This window comes from Oryzias latipes, chromosome 4, assembly GCF_053564925.1.
Source record: "Oryzias latipes strain Hd-rR chromosome 4, Olatipes_Hd-rR_3.1".
In the NCBI taxonomy this organism is placed as follows: Eukaryota; Metazoa; Chordata; class Actinopteri; order Beloniformes; family Adrianichthyidae; genus Oryzias; species Oryzias latipes.
The window spans coordinates 12,883,159-12,904,047 of record NC_136240.1 but is presented as its reverse complement, the minus strand read 5'-3'; the positions used below and the strand labels follow the sequence as shown (position 1 = coordinate 12,904,047).

General features: G+C 37.9%; 2 protein-coding genes across 2 annotated transcripts in view; both read right to left on the bottom strand.

Moving 5' to 3' along the window:
- Window positions 1–4,985, bottom strand: part of kdm4b (lysine (K)-specific demethylase 4B) — a 38,865-nt gene extending 33,880 nt beyond the window's left edge. The window contains exon 1 of the mRNA XM_011473954.4: window positions 4,848–4,985. The gene's annotated coding sequence lies outside the window, so the exon portion shown is untranslated. The remainder of the gene's footprint in view (window positions 1–4,847) is intronic.
- Window positions 4,986–5,361: 376 nt separating this feature from the next.
- On the bottom strand, window positions 5,362–17,101 carry uhrf1 (ubiquitin-like with PHD and ring finger domains 1). The gene is made up of 17 exons (XM_011473953.4): window positions 16,815–17,101; window positions 14,181–14,345; window positions 13,786–14,052; window positions 13,233–13,387; window positions 12,313–12,528; window positions 11,980–12,095; window positions 11,674–11,860; window positions 11,367–11,490; window positions 10,823–10,930; window positions 10,600–10,704; window positions 10,385–10,491; window positions 10,133–10,295; window positions 9,887–10,024; window positions 9,665–9,764; window positions 9,310–9,458; window positions 8,407–8,505; window positions 5,362–6,696 (listed from the first exon to the last, which is right to left on the bottom strand). The coding sequence occupies exons 2-17, from the start codon at window positions 14,331–14,333 to the stop codon at window positions 6,550–6,552; spliced, it is 2,334 nt and encodes a 777-aa protein (XP_011472255.2). The 5' UTR covers window positions 14,334–14,345; window positions 16,815–17,101; the 3' UTR covers window positions 5,362–6,549.
- Window positions 17,102–20,889: the final 3,788 nt, after the last annotated feature.

The following is a 20,889-nucleotide window of genomic DNA, read 5'->3' as shown; positions in this document are numbered from 1 at the left end:
CAATTTTATTTATATAGCCCAATATTTACAACAATAGTCATCTCAATGGGCTTCATACCGGTAATTGTGTCATAAACTTGAGTCATAATGAACATAAAGTCATAGAATTAAATAGCTGATTGCTAAACTAATCTAAACTAAACTGACTAAACTCAACTGAGCATCTCTGCCCTTAGACCCTCATTCTAATCAAACTATACCATTAACGAAGCTGTTTCAAAATTAAATGATTCAATAATTGATCAAAATACCATTTCAATTGAGACAAGGTAGGTTTATTTTAGTATAATTTAAAAACGAGCAAGTGCATCACAGCAGACAACACGTGATGGCAGCAAAGATGATCAAACCATTATTACAATCCAATATGTGGAAACACTTTGGATTTTGCAAAGACGTGACCATACAGTGTGGCAGAATGTTCTAATAAACTTCCATTTGCTTTATTTTGATTTGGAAAAACAACAGTGGGCTGGACTTTATCAAACTAAAATGTGAATGGATTTGCCATTAATTCTTGCTTACTTGTTTGTTTGTACACATATTTAATTTACACTCGATCATTGAGAAATACAAGGAAACTGGAAAACGTCGCCTGCAACCTGGTATTTATTTCTCAGTCACACTGGTTGAAGTTTTGGCTAAAGATTTCCAGGATGGATTTTAGGTCAGAGAATCAGCTCGTTCAAAATGAACAAAAATCAATCATGAATGGTATAAACAAACCACAAATTCTGATATGAACTGAGTTTTTAAACCGATTGTTACACCCTTACTCGTAACTTTAGTACCTTTATAACAGGTTTATGATTTGTAGGTGACAACCAGCCTCTCTGGAAACAGTAATGGTACTTCAAATAAAAAATTGGAAAACTGTCCATGTAACATACCTGCTGCGATAGAAAATCTATTAATTGTATTATACAAACCAGAAAAAATGCTATTAACAGGTATAAAAAATGCTTTGAGATTTTGTAATCCATTGGTGTGGTTCATTTAGATTCCTTCATGTTATCTTTGAATCTAGGCTTTGAAAGGAATTTCACAGGAAAAATTTTTTTAGCCACAAAGCTACTTGAAAATCTTTATTCATTAAACTTTTGCATTCCTTTTTAGGGTTTATTTGTGAACTGGCTAGTCAAGCATGCGGAGGCTGCAAGTTACACGAAATGAAACTTTGAAATTCCTTTTTAGGAGCCCAGACTAGCCTTGGCCGTCTATTTACTTTTGAGCATGTCTATTTATTTTTACCTTACTATGTATCAATTCTTTCAGCACAACCTTATCTTTGTAATGTTACATTTTATTTGGCATTTTTTATCATGTTTAAAAAACCTTTTAATAACTTAAGATCCAAATGTGTGAGTTCAAAAAAAAAAAAAAAAAAATTTAGAAAGTATTCCAATAATGTAAATGCAACCTTTTATATTCAAATCAGCAAATCAGCAGACGGTTCAGTTTCAGTTGAACACACATGTCGACATCACAAGAATATTCAAATATTGGCCAACAACATAGCTAAACACCACTTTTTACATTAAATAGAAGCACTGTTTCAGCCATTTTTAAAAACTACCATTTATATTCACAATGGGATTCCACACAAATGATTTGTGCCATTCCAAAAAGCAATTTTTGTCCTGCTGCGGCCAAATTACAGGCGTGACACTTCCAGCTGTTTTGTGTACTTCCTGATTTCAGTCTGACTTTGTTGGAGTTCTTGTCAGCATCTGTCACAATGGGCACAGGAATGTGTCCAGCCCTTCTGCTCTGAGGAACACCTCTCTTGTCCACACCGCAAAGCTGACACACTATTTCTACTAAAAGGTCTGCTTAGCAATGCCCGTTTCACACAAATTCTCTCTAAACACGAAAAACATCTGATATCGCCTCTTGTAAGACTACTACCACTATCTTATCCATATTGCTTATCTCACAAATTCTGCTATTATACGCACAAACGACAACGAATAAATTAATGTCAATTAATGGAAAAAGAATACCTAAGTGACTTGGTGGTAAAACATAAGTAAAACCACAAGTGGTATTTAATTTAAACCCCCACTTTTAAAAAAATCAACTGAAATGGACAGTGAGCTCATCTTTAAATGGCCAGAAATAACCTTTAAATTTGGTGAAAAGATTTGGATTCTTCCACCGTGCTTCCACGGGTTAAAGGAGCCTAAAATAGTGCTGTGCAGGAGAATTATGTCATTGTTTGGGTTAAAACACTGATTTTCTATGTGATAACTCCTTATAATAAAGTTACAATGCCCCTCCCCACACTATATCAGATAACATGTTTTCCCATTATCAATTACTCATAAAATAAACAAGGAGCCTGTCAAATTGGCTGATAAGAGGCTAACAAAACAAAAACAGCTAAGCTAAGTCGGAGCTAAAGTAGGCTAACTGGCAGCTGATTGTTGCGGCAGTAAAAAAATAAATAAAAAAAGGGGGGATCAGAATACCCAACTTTCTTTTTCTGCTTTTTCTTTCTTTTTAACCATCGCTATGGTCTGCTGCCAGTTAACCTACTTTAGCTCCGGGTTAGCTTTCTGTTTTTTTGTTTTTTTTCTTTTCCGTTTTTTTTAACCCTCTAAATCCCTTTCAGGTGTCAGAGTGCTGCTGGAGCCTGTCCTGGCTACTATTGGGCTACGGCAGGGTACATCTGGACATGTCCAGGGGCTGGAGCGAATGAGTGAGCGCGCCCACCTGTACCGGGAATAAACTGGCCAGCATAACAGGGATCCCACCGCAGGTTAAGAGGGGATCCCTCTGCTGCCTGCTTGGGGTTTTTTGTTACTTTGTTTGATCATTCTCTTACTATCATATTTTTTATGATGAACGAGGGATATCTGCTGCTCTTTCTCCCCACCACTTACAGATCCGGTGCATTGTTTATACGATCAGCTGTTGTTGCCAGACAACAAAAAAATGCGACAGGACATCGTTGGGTGTGTCCGAATTCTAGGGTTGCATCCTTCAATGGGCGCGGCCGGGTTCTTTGTCGAGCGGGTAGGCCAAATGTTAACTGCTGTGAATTTGGACGAGGACAGTCTTTAGATAATTCCAGCCGTAACATTTGCGTATTTCCTGTCTCCTAGCAACCATGAGTCCCGAAAAGAGACGTGAAGTGAACCTGGCATGGAGTTTAAAATATTCCTGGCTTATTTGATCCAACTTTAAATCTTGGGGGTGTAATAATAAAAAGTAAATAAAAGGTGTAATTATCTTCAAATCCGGGTCCCACTTCACAGTCCGTTATTGTTGTCAGAAAATCTCTGGGTTGGACCGCAATGCATCTTGGGATTTGGAGAGCATAGAAAGCTACACCAGACCAATCCTTGAAATTGGGAAAAAGAAGGCTGTATTCGTTGGCCGCATTTGAAGGAGTCGTTGAATTTGGACAGCAATTGTCGCTGCGCTGTGACTCAAGCACCCTACAAATGCAGCCCAGGAAGAACACAGCCCTCGAATTTGGACACATCCCATGTTAATAACTTTGATTTATGTATTAGCAGAGCTATGGAATCAAGAAAATTTTCCTGCCAGGGGATTAATAACATTCTAAAAAGTTCAATTCTATCGTAGTAAATGAGGCTAAAAGCACATGCACACTCAGTAGAATTGATTTTTCAGAACTCAGATTGTATATGCCTGTGACCCTATGATGACAGTTTGTTAGTAGAAGAAATTTTGTATTCAAGCCTTGCAAGAGTCGTATTCAAAACAGACAATTTCAAAAGTAAAACTAAATGTTGTGTTCATATTTTTGCAAAGTTGTGCACAATTTATTCATTTGTGTACCACTTTGTTTTTATAAAGACGTTTCTTATTGACAGCTTCCTTATCCCACAGAAGGATTATTCATATGTTCTACACTTTCAACAAGAACAAATGCTCACAATTTGCTGAAAAATCTTATTTTCTTGAACAGAGAACTAAAAACCCTATAATACAAACCTTGAAAGCGTTATGAAGCATTGTAAATGTGTTCTATGCATGACTAAAAAGCCAAAGATTACAGCTAAGTGAGGAAATCTAAAATGACAACGTCAAAACTCGAGTGAAGAATGTGGTTGAATTAATACACCTTCAGAGCAGGTATCACCATTTGGCTTCAATGGACAGCCAGGTTGCAAAGTATTCAAATGAAAGGCTTTAATGATAATAACTAGCTGCTAAAACACACATTACAGCCATTTTGAGACGAGTTACTCCGAGTCTCACGTTTTTAGCTCTTTAGGCTTTATCATCGAAAGGGAGGGCCACATGACCCTCCAGCTGTCTATAAAAACATTACAAAAAAAGGGAGCCTGCGCGTGCACCCTTTAACTCTGGGCCTTTACTCATTTCAGTGTTACAAGAAACGTGTACAAAAGAACTCGATATAAAGATGGTAAACAACTACACTTTAAGGACTTCGTCTGGTACGTTTGCCTTCGTGTACTTGGAACACCCCAACGACAGTCGGTGTGAATTACTACCCTAGAAGGGGACGTTAGCTTTGCACAGCTGACATAGACAGTAGCTAGCTGCTACCATTTTACTCATGATTAAATGTAGCAAAACGCCTGTAGTATCACAGCCTAAAAATGCTCAAATGACTTCCATAACCAATACGACATGTATTTTATAAACCTATGAAAATCGATCCATTCCATTTCTGGCACAAAACAATAAAATATGTTCACCGTATTTTATTTGCTAGCATTGTGCTAACTGCTACTTTATTTGCATTTAAATAACACAACACCGCAGCGGTGGTTAAAAAACCAAAGACTATACAAAAACGTTCGGTCACTATTGCGCTGACACAAAATTATAATCTACAAAACTATTACCTCCTGCAGATTTATGGTGTCCTTGTTTACTTTTCAGGTTGGTTTCGTTCTGTTTAGCTTCTAAACGATTTTCTTCTTGCGTTAGCTTCCTTCTGCTACGAGGTTTTACGCCCACTTGAAAATGGGGCCTTGCAATTGGTTGACTTGCAGGTTTCCCCAAGAAGGAAATCCAGCAATCTGATTGGCTCTGGGTTATAGACATGAAAATCCTCCAATGAAAATCCTAGAAACCAAGGGAAAATATTTAAGGATGCTTATCAACCAATGACTGGCCGGGCTCTAAAACAGCACGTCACGCATGTACACAAGTGTGGGGTTTGGGAATTTTATTACTTTGTAAAGATAAAATTAGTATCCCTCGTTACGCACAATCATTTTGCAAGTTTTATTTAACAAACTGAAAGGTTTTTTTTTTAAAGTCTAAATTAGGTCCATAGTTTTGTTCTGCACCGAGCTGAGGAAAAATGTAGGTCAAAACGGCAGAAAACAGCTAACACCACAAGATGAGCAGATATTTAGTCAACTTTTTATTTTTTATTGAATAACACTGAAAAATTGATAAAAAGCTTCACCAAACAAGCAAGGAGTTCTCCACCTATGAATCTAAAAAGCCTAAAAATTTTAAAAAAAGAAAATGTTTAGTAAATATAAATTTTCCAGTCTATGCTAACAGTTGTTGGCATCACTATACAAAAATTGCTTACACAGGGACAAACACTGCTGGTGAAGTTCAACAAAAAGCAAATGTACTGGCAATAGGCAATATATAAACTCAGCAGAAACAACATTTTAGGAACATTGTGGTGAAACGTCTTGTTTTTTTATGTCATAATCAAGCAAACCAAGACAAATGTTTCAAGGACAAATGCAGTTAGAAGCTAAAGTATTTAGAAATGCACAGGAAAATGAAATTTTAAGGAAAAAAATGCAAAAACAAAACAATTTCTTTCAAAGTAGATCAAATCTTTTGTTAAAAGACAGAAAAATTACAATTAGGTGAGGTCTGTTTACATTGTAAAGCATTTTCTTTGGACCACAAAGCTAACTTTTTCCAATACCATTTAGTTGGTTTTGTTTGAAATTCATCAAGAATTCAAAATTAATGGATCATTTAGAACCCCCAAATGCAAGAATGGAAAAGTCAAATGACACAAAAACTGATGACACTGCTACCAAATAAGACACTGCCTCTCAGATCTGTCAATCCAGCAAAAGCGAGAGCTGGTCCGTTTCGTCTGCAATCGCAGGTTTGGTGCAACTCTGATTTAATGGAAAACTTACAATAGTGCAACTTTGGACCGGGAATCCTGTCTAGACCCATGACGCTTATAAAATGCATTTTGGTCAAACGGAAAATGGACAGAACTTGAAACCAGAACTTGATACAAAACTGCATCTTTATAAAGCGCAGTGGGGGGAGGGGGTTATAGTTCAAATAAATGTGCTAAAAAGGAGAGAATTTTAGTAAATAGGACAAAACAAAAATGGCCTAAAGAGACTATGGCACAGACCCAACTGGAATTTTAATTTATCAGTGAAAGTAAGACATGGCAAAACTGGCATCATTTACGTTCACAAACATTGTAGTTTTATAATCATAGAAAATATATTAAGAAAAAGTGATTCTTTATTGCTTCTATTGAAGATGGTCCATGCGCTTGTCATCACGTTTCTTTAAGGGCCGAGAATGAAGAATCAACAATCATCGCCCGTTGTTGTATCCTGGGAAAAACTGACTTAGAACGTCTTGCAGACATTTGTTGACAGTCATGGAGTAGTTTTTGCCCAGATCATGTCTGCAGGCCGGGCAGGTATAAACCTCTGCCTTGAAGGATCTTTGAAGACATTCCTAAAGTGGCAAAAAAACGACACAAAAGCTTAAACAATGTGATGTAATAATTCCTGTAGTTTGACAAATTCTTCAAGGACTATTGAGTCAATTATTGGTCAATTAGGTTTCTTGTCAAAACTTTGTTCGTGTAAGGAACCATCCTCCGCTAACAAACATTAATGTCTGATAATGCACCCTTCTTTGGCCATCTACCTGCTTATACAATGGTCGTTTACAAAAGAAATAAATATTCAATCAGTTTTTAGTACTTTATTCTTGTTATTTTTTCGGTTTGGATCGCTTTTTCACAAAAAGTGGACTATTTGTTACGTGGTGCAGCACTCTCCCTAAACTGATAAACAAAATCCCCATATTAAGCACTAAACATTATTTTTCATTAAAAAACCAATAGGAATATTGTTCTTGTAAAAAAAAATAAAGAAGTACAGTAATCCCTTGTTTTTCGCGGGGGTTACGTTCCAAAAAGACCCCGTGATAGGCAAAATCCGTGAAGTAGAAACCTGTATTTTTTTTTTCAATTATTATACAATTAAATACTCTATTATACATTGAAAAGAAAGAACAAACCATTTTACAGGCTCAAGCATTTGTTTCACAAATCAAAGTACTTTAAAAACGTTTTTTTTTTCAACAAATAACTTCTGTACTGTACTGTCAAATAATAATTTTAATCATCAATGTGAACAGTCAGAAGGCTTCAAATCGCGGAGATTAGCCCCGCCCACCGCGACCAGAGTAATTCGATTAAACTGGAGAAAATTTAAAAAACAATTATGAAAAAAATACAAAGTACAGTCGGACAAATAGTGACTCAGGTGTATTTCACTGCTCTTCAGACTGAGCCGCTGCATCCTGACTCCACTCTGCAGTGTTTTCTTCTTCTGAAGCCCGCGGTGCAGCTGTATTTGTTCGGGAGAAGAGCATAGTGATAGACAGTTGTTGTCGCTCTTTTTTCTATGTGCACGTACGTGCTGTTAATTTGGCAAGCTGTTTTACGTACGTGTACTTATTAAACTGCAACATTATTGACGCACAGGTGGAGAAGAAGCAGAGTGACTTTTTAGCCAATCAGAATGCAGAACACAATACACGATGCAAATCCGTGAAGTAGCGAAACCGTGAAAAGTAAACCGCGTTGTAGGGAGGGATCACTGTATACATTTTTTGGATCAATTTTGCATCTTTGAAGTAAAATCCAGCCTACAGGATGTTGTCTGAAAGAGACATCAGATGGTTTTTTAGAACATTATGGCTGAATTTATTTTATGTTCAGTTTAGAGTTGGGATGGTTCAGAAAGGTTTTAGCTCACATCCACAGGCTTCGTTCTATTTACAATTAGACCATTTTTTTTGTCTGCAAGGCAGTATTTTGTCCTACAAGCATTTATAAAATCAAATAATAAATGATACTAACAGAAATACTTTGTACTTTTGTAATTGCAGCACTTTAACACAATTAGTCATAATCTACAAAACTGAAATAATCTTCAAACTTGTTGATTGAATCTGATAATGTATTTTGGACTACTGTGAAAATACAAATGTCTCCTAGCAAAACAGAACACGGTGATAACATGTTTGTTTGTTTTATGTGAGTTTACTGCAATGCATTTATGAGAAAGCAAGTCTTACTAACACACAGTTGTGACTAATAGGCTAAAAAAATAAAAAAACTTCATCAACAAATTAGAAAACTAAGTTCCTTACCTTACAAACATTGTGTTGGCACTCTGTGGTGATTGGCTGGAAAACCACTTCCTGGCAGCAAATGCAGAGAAAAACTTCTTCAACTTTGCTCAAGAATTTCTGGCAGAGAGAAAACAAGTGAAGACATTAAAATCTCGCCAATATTAACAAGTCTTTATGTTTTTCATAAAAACAAAACTGAAAAAAAATTAAGATACAAGACTGAAAAAAGGGACACCAAAAGGAGGTAAGGAGGTAATATGCAGTGGTTGGAAGATATTCAGGTTTAGAAATGATCTCTACAGAAGATAAATGTGTATTGCTGGTAGTCAGGAGGTGAACATAGACACATGCATAGTTTACATCTTTAGATATTTTTTTTAAAATCTACCCATTCCATTCAGTTAAAAAGACCATAAAAGCAGGGGATTCTTTTAAGTGACATATTTTTTAAACTAAATTTATTATAAATGGACCACTAAGAAATGTTGCAACTCCTGTAGCCTTAAAAAGGGAAGTTGAGGGAACAAGATTTTTATCACCAAAATAACCGTTTCATGCAGCTGGCATGTCTGACTAGAAACTTAGATCTTCAAATAAATCTAAAAATAAATTCAATGGTGGTCTGCCTCTTTGTTAATTAATGGAAAAAATTGAGAAATATAAACAGTTTTTGTCTAAAATTGGCTTAACCCATAAGAACCCATGGAAACATCAGCGTAACAGAAAAATACCAAAAATAGCTTCTGTGGTCCCTTGGTTTGTAGGGAAAAAATGGGTTCTTATGGGTTAATGCAAGGTTGGACTGGGATGAAACTTTCGGAAATGTTTAGTCAAATGGATTAGTGATTTTCATTTATTGTTGAGTTGAAGTCGTTTTTAAAGCCTTTCTGCTTTCAGCTCCAAATAAACAGACGTCCTCACCGGTCCAAGGGAAAGTGACTCCATGGCTTCGTCCCACAACTTCTTGTTTTGCTTGTCGTTCTTGATGAGACTTTTTTGCTCTTGGGAAAGCTTGTAGACTTCCACCTTGATCTTTTTAGGTGACTTTGCTGGTGAGGATTTTGCAGATTCTGAAGCAAACAAAGCAAATGTATATTTTTTGTCGTGGGGAACATAGTCAGACCACAAACTGTTATCTGCCGCCTGCACCTGGAGATTATAATCACTTCCTAAATGGGATCCGTTCTCTGACAGAACATGTTTTTGAAAGCACAACCTGCATGGATGCATGCATGCAGGTTGAATACAGAGGAAAACATTTTCTACATGGACATACCGCTGCCCTGAGATTTTCTCTTTCTCTTCGTCTTGGTGGGGGTTGGTTCCTCCTCTACTTCGTTCTTGTTCTCCTTTTCCTTCTGATAACCAGCAGGATACTGTAACACAAAAATCCACAAACCCTTTAAAATGTGAGCCAACCAATTTAAAAGTTCACAGTTTAACCATAAAAGCAAAACTCTGCACACTAAAAATGCTAAAGGCATTTGAATGGTCTGACCTGCATGACCAGACCAAGCTTCTTGATGCGCTCCTTGCCGTCTCTGGTCCAAGGGGCGGGCTCATCATCATCGCGCTTCAGCAGGTACCGCCACACCAAAAAGCCAGACTTGCCCTTGTCTGGCCAGTACTTGACCACCTAAGCAGAAGTGACAAAACTACTGAGAAACCGACTTTCAAATCTCCCTCTTTTTCAATAGAAGCACAGAAAAGCAACGCATGCAGCCGCTTCATCTGCCTGCCATACCTTGTAGATGCCATCATAACGGTTTCCCTCCTCAGGGCAGTATTTGCTGTGCTTGCGTCCTTTGCAGCTCCGTACAACTCGGACCGGCTTGCCTTCTTTCCAGTTCTTGGACTCGGCCCCCCGTTTGTCATTAACGGGGACGTTACAGTTCAGGGCCAGAGCTCTGATACAGCCCAAAGCAAACAAACACATTTTAATTTATTCATCAAAATAATTTGTAATTTCACAAACTAATGGTATTTTCCTCCTTACCGGTTCATGTGGGTGAGTGTTTGATCACACGACTGTTCAGCTGTTCTCTTGTTTCCAGAAAGGTCGCGCCCTCCAGAGCCAGTGTAAGTGAATTCATTTCCATCGTCCTACAGTGAAAAACATTTTTTACATGCATGCATTACAGTACAAAATGTCGATTCACAACACCAGTGTGTGATGTTATTGTAACAGGTCAACCACAGAAAGCTGCATACCACATCATCTTCATAGCCTCCTGCCAGAACCAAAGAATAGGCGCCATCATTGCTCCTTCCATGAATTCCAGCCACATGAGGCCTGTGAACACCCGCCTCACTGACCTGTGGGACCGCAGGTTTAATGATTATTACTTTTGTGCATGAATTCTTTTTAACTCAACAAAAAGTCATTTTGAGGTTAATTCAAAATATTTGTTTTATGCAACAGAATGAGTCCGACCTGCACTCTGAATTTCCAGAGGGAGCCAACAGGAACTCCTGGGATCGGACCGTAGTGATTGGATGGTACAATGGTGCACTGCTTTGTCCGACCCACACATGCCATTCCCTAAAAAAAAAATTATAAAAATACCAGGAAGGTTAGCAACAGGTACGCTTTACACAAAAAAATCTGAGCGTGCAATGGAACTATGAGAATTAAAACAGAATGAACACATCTTAACTAACTGAAACAAGAGGAACTGACTGCAGATTTAACATCCAAAACAGTCCCACCATATTTCTGGGGGGGCGGGGGGCAACTTTGTTTGTGTCTTAACTGGCGACCTCAACAGTCACAGTTCTTCCAGTTTTATTTATTAATTATTTATTAGAATTTATTTTATACAATTCTCAATACCTTTGGGTTGGATTAAGGTTAGAGTCATCTGGCATCTGGAATATGTTCAAAACACTAAAACCACAATCTTTATCGGAGTCGGTCTTTATGAAGTCTGCTTATATGGATAAACTGTGTTTTTTCTAAAAAGAAGAAAAACTTTCACCTTTCCCCAGTCTCTTTGGCTAGATGAACTAGCTGAGGCCATCTTGGCTTTCTTCTTGCTCTCCTTCAGCTTCTCTCCGGCCAGAACAACTTCACTGGCATCATTACGACAACCTGGACAATACCTGAAATAACACATGCAGTGTGAAAAACCTGTTATCAAACACTGTTGACAGTCAAGGAAGTTTTCCTGTTTGACACATTTGAATTAAGTCTTAAATTTTTACCACTGATTGATATGTGATGTTCTCATCTAACATTCAAATGACGGCTAATCTGATCTCGTTGCATATTGAGAATATACTGACCAGTCCTCGTCTTCAGGGATGGAAGTCAGTGGAGGATCCAGACAGTAGATGTGATAAGCCATGTCACATTCGTCACACAGCAACTGTTTGTCAGGATCCTGCTTGATGCCGCAGATGTGGCAGTTACACCAGCGACAGTTTTTGCTGAGGTCATCCTTGCAGTGCTTGCACTCGGGTCCGTTAGATCCTAACAAATACAACCGTTTCAATATGTACTGTATTTTCTCACAGAGCGCTGGGATAAAACTTCCTAGTCAAAAGTAGCTCCCACACAGTTTTAAATATAAAGTTTTCTCTGCAACCTACTTTTTAATGGGCTCTCAGATCCAGCCGGGGTGTCGCTAAGACAACCAGGTTCCTCAATTTTGTAGATCTCCGTCAGGAACTTGATTTGGCAATCATTGAGAGAGTCACCAGCATCACTGCAAGGAACAAGGAAACGAGACCTGAAATTCTGATACAGACGGATAACACATCTAGAAATACGCCGATAACCAACCACTAACAACATTACAAACCCAGCAAACCAAGAAATCAAGGAGCAGGGACTTTTTGTTAGCGTCATCAGATGGAGAGCATGAAACTTCAGGAAAATAAAAACGTATTTTTTCGGTCTCATTAATAAATCAGCATCCTCACCCAAGGATGATCTTGGCGTAAACTTCCCGTATGGTTCGAGTCTCCCGCTTCCTCTGGATCTCCGCATCATACCAGTATCCACGTTCCTTGGGATCATCTGGGTTGTAATTGACCATAACGACCATCCCCGGCTCTATCTGGTGCCACTGGTACACCGTTCGGGCACGTGGGCGGACGTCCTTGGCCAGCAGCTGAATCACGCCGTTCTCTGGATAGCTGAGATGGTAAAAGGAGACAACGTATTGTCTTTTCACATTACATGGTCATATATGGAATGAAAAATATAAACGGGTGCAATAGAAAATCCAATCATAGTCGTTGGTGTAAAGAAATAAACAAGAAGCCCAACGTTAGAGTACAAAGTATATAAGCTGATCCAAAATTGAAAGCTAAATGAACGGGGATTTTAGGTCTTCATTTTTTCCAAATTCTGAAAATAAACTTTCACAGTAATGACGGTAATTTTAAAGACGTGGCATTACGACTAAAGCCACTTCAAATCTGAGCACTGTTACAAAAAACAGATTTTATCTACTTGATAAAGTTGGAATGTCTGGACAGGCCAACAACTCCAATCAATGTTTTCTCAGGAGCACTTTTCACAGAACGCAACGGTGACAAAAAGAGAAAAAACACTGGAAAAAATAGAGTACATCTTTTTTGTCCAATCAGAAATCACCCCTTTGAATAGTTTCAAATCTGCACACAAGATTCATTTTCCCCCAGAAAATGTTGGTACAGACATAGTTCCATAGAGATTTTTCTGAGCATTTTCTTTTTACAAAATGGGATTTTGATTCAATGACTCCCACTTAACATAATTCTGTATTTTTTCCATAAAAACCTTTTAATTAAAGTCAGTGAGCAAACAGTGAAAAAAGGTTCGATTTCATTTAATTTGAGAGAAAACAGCTTCCTACTCTTCATATTTGACATGGTAAAGGATGTCCTCCTCAGCTGGCTTTGGGTCTGCAGCTGCGCCTTCAGACGTCTTCCCCGTCTTTGTGACATTTACGATCTGGGCCTCAAACCACGCGCCCATGTTCAGGTCTTTTGCATCCACTAGTTCGTTAATCTGAAGAAGCAAAAAGAAAAAGAGTCGTTAAATTTTTGTTACATTCCATAACAGTCAACGTGCCAGATTGTAATAGATAGCCAGACAAACTCTCACTGAGCCAAAACTTCAGTAAAGATGTTACCATAAAACAAAGGATACAATTAAGCTTTTTTTTTTTTACACAATATTTTCATAGAAGCCGAAAAATTAGAGCACAAAATTCAAAGCATGGACCGAAATCTAATACATGTTTTTTTTGCAATAAAATGCACCACATTAGTAACTAAACCAATGACCAAATTCCAAAACAAAAGCCACAATTTTCCTAAAAGATAAAATAAATGTCCGATAGGATGTGAGCAATATCTATGCATGACAATTAGATGGAAAAACAACTTCCAATCTTGAAAACATACTTTGTAAAAGCCAAATCCTGGATCGATGAGCTCGGGGCTGCTGGTCTGAGCCGACGTTCCAGCAGGTTGTGCTTCCACTTCGCCATGGGTGGAGTTCTTGTCAGACTCGCTCTGGGTTGAGCCACAGCCAGAATCGGAGTCTGACAGCTCAGCTTCCTTGTCCTTAGTTTTTACACCCTCTGCAGACGGCATCTTCTGTCTAACCAGCAGCTGCACTATGTCATTTAAGCCCACGTTGTAGTCAAATATGGTGTGACCGTCTTCCATCTGATTTTGAAAACATAAAAATGACCACAAAAGAAAAAAAAAATGATCAAATCGATACTTCTGTTTTTTTTTGTTTTTTAGCTCGCTTAAACGTGGAAGTTTGTAAAATCTCGACATCACTGCATCACCTGCTTTCCACGATAGAAAAGCCTCTGTCTCTCTGGCTCCACATTGAAGAGCTCCATGATCTTCAGACGCAGTTCATCCACTTTGGTGAGTTTAGACAAGGAGTCCACCCGGTGGGTTTCCTTCCCATCCATTGTGCGCACTTGAATCCACATTGCAGCTGCCCTCTGTTAACACCCACATAACACGCGTGTTACATTTACGACAAACCGTAAAGAATGTCATCAGGTTCTGCACCAAGGAAATATTTAAAGAGGTGCAATTTGAAATTTTTATTAAAAAAAACCCCACCTATTTTATAAGCATTCAAAACATTGCCAGAAAGAGCAACAGCAAAGTAATATAGGGTAAGCCTGCACAATAAATCACGTATTCGTCGTTATCACATTATCACGCTGTGCAATTCGCATGTCGCCAAAGACGGCGAAAACTGCCATAAATGATGACCTTAAATGCGCTAAAACAATCTTATGGCAGGCAGTTTGAAGTATTCAACAAATCAAAACATCTATTTATGCATTTGACCAATCGAATGGAGCTCTCTCATGTTAGTTCGGCTCCTGTGTAGACGATGGTCATTTGGAGAATAATTTTCAAACTTTTTTAAACTGGGAAATGGAAAAGATGTTTTTGGTTGCTTTGCTATTTGTTCGTGTACCGCAAGTTACATCACAATATTGCTTACCAATATCGCATGTCACGACTTTTCCTCACATGGTGCAGCTCTAGTATAGGGCAATATATAAAATAATATATCCTGTTTTTGCTTTTTATTGCGCTTATTTTCTTCGTTCCGGATCTTTTTAGAGTAGTCGTTCAATGGTCAATACATTTTTTTGGTCATTTTTCTGATTAACACGACAACAGACTGAAAAATCAACATTGTCAAAATTAATATACACTAAAACTAAAAGTTTGGCTTTTTATCATTTCTTTATGACACTAATTGTGGGCTACAGCAGTAACTGTGCATTGGAGAAATTAACAACAAAAAAAGGCTTTTTTTTAGTATTCCAGTTCTAGCACAATGATTTCTGTGCGCATTAATTTCGCAATTCAAAAAGTAAAGTCAACATTTTAACTCTATAAGTTGGGATTTACTGTAGAAAATGTTGCTGATGACTAAAATAAATAGTGGTTTAGCGATTATTCAACTTAATTGATTAATCAATTTTTATTAATATGATCTAACCAGATGGATCTGCCTGAGGCAAGATGCTAATTGAATCAAGCTATTCTGTTTTAAAATTGTTTCAAAATGAAATACACCACTTGTAATTGATATTTAAAAATAATTTGGAATTTGAAATTTTATTTTTATGAGGACAAACAGCAATGGGCTTCACTTGATTAAACTAAAACGTGAATGGATTCGACATTAATTCTTGTTTGTACGCATATTTCAGTTATACTTTCTTATCTTGCAAGGAATCTAAAAAGCTCCACCTGTACTGTACAGTACCCAGGTGAGTCACAATGGTTGAAGTTTTGGCTAAAGATGTCCAGTTATAGGTGAGTGAATCGGATCGTTCCAATATCCAATAGGAATCACATCAGCAACCACAAATTATTATATGAATCGATCACTCCTAAAAAATGAATGAAAGTAAATAATCCAACAACAGTGTAACCTGGAAACAGTGAATTCTCTTTCAAACAAATGATAACCAACAAAGTGCATGATGATCTAACTCCAACACTTCACTATCCTGCTTTGCTAAAAGGTGGAAAGCTGATCTCCTTGTGTGTGCTGTTGTTCTGACTCCTCTTATGTCGGTGCGCTGTACTTTCCTCAGTGTATGAGAAAGGGAGGGAACAGACTGATTTGAATACAGTGCGGGAAAATGAGCTCCAGGCCCCTCCCAGTTCTTTTCAACTCACATCCGGACGCGAGGGAGCGCTAGCAAACAATGTGGCTTCACAACAATTAAAGAAAAATACAGCTCGTTGAGATCCCGTGTGTTCGTCCAGATCAGATACTTGAACGCTAAAGTTTTGTGAAGCATTCGTGTTGGGCTCGTCTAGAGTTAACCGGAAAAGCTGCTCCGCCGCTCATTGGCTTTCACTTTTGCCATTTTCAGCGTAGGCGTTCCTGTTCTGGTTCGAAAAGAACAAGAATCTATTTTTAATGCATTAAAACCGACGCATTCTTTACTATTCAAGGTGCACCATTTAGCCAGACCGTATTTCTTTCTGCTTTTATCCTTTCTCAACCGTTCACAAAGCAAGATAACGGAAAAATAATTATCTTCAGTGAAGATACTTGTGTTTTAAACAAAGGGGACACAGGAGTTCAAAATGTATTGTGAACTGGACAGTTGTGCCGTTAGAGTCAAGACAACAGCTTGCACTCAAGTACAACGTCAACTCATAGGGCACAACAGCAAACCACGTTATTTTATTGTTAGAGCTTATTTAACGATCACATTTCCGGAAAAGAAAGCGAAGTAAATGTACAGAAAATAGCAAAGCCACCAAAACGCTGAAAGTTTATTCTAAATAAAGTTTTTCGAAAAGCCTAAAAGAAAGAACAAGGAGGAATGACTTTTTAAGTGAGCTAACTCACAGTCGTAGTAAGCTAGCAGCCAGGTACTGCCAACACTTGGAAGTTAAAATAGCATATTTAAATCGTTTACCTGTTTTGACCTTCAAAGAAAAAATAAACTGAATCTTGAGGACGAACGTGCAAGTTTGTCCTTAATCAAATCAAAGACAGGTTGGTACGACCAACTCTATGCCTTGTTGGAAACTGATCAATGACTTATTCTTCAAGACTTTGATATCCCGCCCGCTAAAAAAAAGATCGTCGTATCTATTGGTTGGTTTCCTCCTACTGCTCTAGTTTAATTGGGTAATAGAGCTGTCAATCAAGTTAGTGGCTGGAGCTTAGAAGCAGCGCGCGAAACTACATTCTCGTAAGTGTAAGTTGCGTCCTTGAAGATCTCGCGAGATTATTGAGCGCTCTTAAGAAATAGCGAGCGAGCGAGGGAGAGACACACAGATGGCGACTTTGGTAAACAACCTCATGGGTGGAGCAATTCAGGACGACTGAGAAAGTTTCTGCCTTACTAGTTGGTTTTCGTACAATTTACTTTAACAAATGAGCTTATATTAAAGCCATAATATTATTAAAACTATAATTATTAAAATAAGAAGGGAACAAGGAGATTATGTTGTTTAAAAAGAAATCAATTGCTGTTTCAAGTGATCTTAATACAAAGGAAAATTACACTCCGTTTTTTTTACCACTCCGTTTTTTTTACTGTGTTCAAAACAAACACACACCTTTAAAAGAGTTTGTCTTTATTAGGCATTTAACATGAGGTAAGGAATCATCAGTCAAGTTTTATTTAAAACAACCAAACCTATATGTATTTTTATTTAAATTAATCATAGACACAAAAATAAGTCCCTTATTAAGATCACAACGACAAAAAAATGTAAGTAAGCAGTATTACATTTTAGAAAACAAAATTTCAGAAAACATCACAGAAAAGAAAACGAATTTCTAGAAAACAAAATGAAAAATTACAAAAGGAAAACATTTAAGAAAACAAAATAAAATGTTCAAAAATGAAAAACATTTCTGAAACTAGAAGACGTAGGTTCTATGGGACAACGCTGACTGGATGAGGACATTTGAACTGAAAGTTATTTTAAATGAAGCGATGCTGGATTTCATCGTCCAAACAACAATGTCCCATAATAATCCACGTATTTCCCATTTACATATTAAATCAAAAATGGAGCAAAGTGTTAATGAACGTTTAAGTTCTTTTTTTTAAGACTTCGTCTGAAGCAGAAGGGCGACCAGGAAGTAGTTTGTGTGGTTGATGTCCGTTCTGCATATAAACAATGAAAGCAAATAACAAAAGGATAAATGTTAACTTAAAATTTTCATCTCAGAATATTTAGCAGATGTAGTGACAGAGCGCACACAGAAATATCAACACCAACTGTGTCTGTGAGAAGATTCTGTCTGACTCTGAAGCAGCAGCTGTTAAGAAACGTGTGTTAAGTTAAACACGCACATCAGGAAATGCAGTCCTGTCGTCCACACATAAGGTATAGAGGCACATTTGTTTGATCTAATAAAGCAGTTATGCAGTGTTAAACATGATTTCTTGTTGGGTGTTTACAGACAAATCCAAGATCCTTTAGTCATGAGTTAATGACAGGTTACCTGTCATCAGTTGGAGTTTGGGGGGGGGGGTACTCAGACAGGTGTACCAGCAGCATAACCAGCTATGCTGTCAGGTAAACTGCAGCAGTTTAGCACTTATTAAGATCTGTGACTTTAGAGTGTGTCAGTGCACAGATACATGACTGTAAATGACTGGATGTGCACATCAGCAGACGTGTCTAGATGTGTCACTAATGGTAGGAAAGTCTGTTGTGTCTGCAGCATGTCAAAGAGTCACAAAGTACAAAAAAACATTTTGGATTTTCAGGCAGAGGAAAGTGTAATAGAATGTATTTTTATAAGATTGAAAGAATTTATTCTAATCTGAGTTATGTGTTTTGACTCCTCCCAAATGATTTTCTGGTATAACCTTTTTTTCTCCCCATTTTGATGAACTCGACTTTTTCCTGAATGAAAGATGTACAGCAGCTGATGGTTTTCTGTCAGGGATTTTTATTTAATTTTTCTGTCAGGGGTTTCAGTGGAGCTGGAGTCCAGTGCTGAAGCTGCAAGTATGTATGAGCAGAAACTGGGGTCCCTTACCCGGGTATCTTCCTCTGGAGGGGATCTGTCCCAACAAACTCAACAGATGGGATGCTGAGCAGCGATGTAGACAGAACTTCCCTGACGTGACTCTTTTTGAAAAAGTTTTTAACCACAAACAGACTTTTCCCAGAGGCATTGCTCATCGAGTAATTGCGACTGACAGATATGCTGAGTAAATGCTAATTCTAAATGTAACATTTGATTGAATGTATGAAGAAGCCCAAAGAGTAAAATCCACAACTGTTTGTCATTGAAAAACATGTTCATGTTAGGTTTGTAATAAATACACTGCATTGCAATGTATCAATTTTGTTTATTTTCACATCTATTATTATAATGCTCATGTCAGAATTGTGTTTTTCACCGCCAAAGAAACATTTCTAAACAACAGCTTTGAAAATCAAACATCAACTTTGTTATTAAACCTTTAAAACCTACAATGGTAAACATGGAACAACTCGTAAATGAAGCAATTCTAATATGAACGTTTTAAACTGCAGTTTTGATTAAATGAACAATAAGTTGATTGGAGTTGTTCAAGTGTTTGATGCGATTCCTCACAGATGTGGTTTCCAGATCATCAGCCTGACGCTTAACCCTTGTGCTATCCTAGGCACTTTAACATTGGGAGTTGGGTCATCTAGACCCACTAGACCAGGGTTTTTTTTTTTTTTTTTTTTTTTTCCCACTAGACCAGGGGTCGGGAACCTTTTTGGCCAAGAGAGCCATAAATGCCACATATTTTGAAATGTAATTTCGAAAGAGCCATACAATAATGTAGTGTCCCTTCCCCACACTGAGGCACGGAGACTTAACCTCTTTTAAAGTTCTTTATTCCGATTACTGCAGACCGCAACAAACGCCGTTCAATTAATTCAGCAACTCCTGAATCTCTCCCGCCGACACGAGAGCGCTTCTCCCAACTTTATATTCCCCTGCTCCCGCTGCAGCCCTCCCATTTCCCTTATTCGGCCCATAGCTGAACCCCATTGGTCCAAACTACCTAACAACAGGCTGAGCGACAGAACTGAGAGCCAATCAGATCTCTGCTTGACGCGTTCATTGAACTCCAGAACTTTTAACGCGGCCCAACAGCCATCCAACTCAGTCCGCGACAATTTGTTTAAAACTAAATATACAAATGAATGTGTGCATTTGATTTAATTTCAACATTTTTAAAGTACAATAAGTCTGTGGATTCTTTTTAATAACATAGTTATGCTGTTGCTAATAAATGATGAGTATTTCTCGTGGTAGTTTTGCTGATGGTCTAGTCTGGTTGATACGTGGTGAGTTTCTGCTTCGTGCAGGCGTTGAGACTTTAAACGTCATCGTAGGCCTGAATGTTCTGTAGATGTGACAAAGACTGCTCACATGCAGACGGGGAGCCAAACATACACTCACACGCTGCAGTGAGTGACAGGCAGCGGGTTTTACGTTTTTACAATCCCTGCGCGATTCACCTGCTGCCTGTCCCCACAACACCTCACCCCCACCCTCTGCTTTCTCCCTCACACATCCCGTCCCCGCATCTGCGTATGGCAGGCCATTTTAACATTAAAAGGCTAGACTGGATGTGTGTTGCAGATATCTTTATTTGAGTTTTGCCTAGTCAAAAAGAACATTTCAGATATCCGCAACTACATTCTTCCTATCCGTAATCGTAATTTTAGATATCCTCAAAGATATTATTCCTAGGACAAATGACATCACTTTCGCCATTCATTTGTATGGGGTTTACAATTACAGATATCTACAATTCAGTTGCAGATATCCACTTCATGAATTACGGATATCTGTAACTGAATTGTAGATATCTGTAATTCAAGTTTCAGATATCTACAATTTCATTCTTACTAGTCAAAACTCAAGTTAAAGATATCTTTAATTCAAGTCAATTTAAGATATCTACATGTTCCTTTTCAGATATCTTAAATTAAGTTTTGACTAGGCGAAATGACGTTGTAGATATCTGTAACTGG

Excerpts from the sequence above, each read along its gene's own strand:
- uhrf1 (XM_011473953.4), bottom strand. The coding sequence starts at position 14,333 with ATGTGGATTCAAGTGCGCACAATGGATGGGAAGGAAACCCACCGGGTG. Across the intron at positions 10,705-10,822 it reads TCTGGAAATTCAGAGTGCAG|GTCAGTGAGGCGGGTGTTCA; the intron begins GTCGGACTCATT and ends GCGGTCCCACAG. Across the intron at positions 9,765-9,886 it reads AGCTTGGTCTGGTCATGCAG|TATCCTGCTGGTTATCAGAA; the intron begins GTCAGACCATTC and ends TTTGTGTTACAG.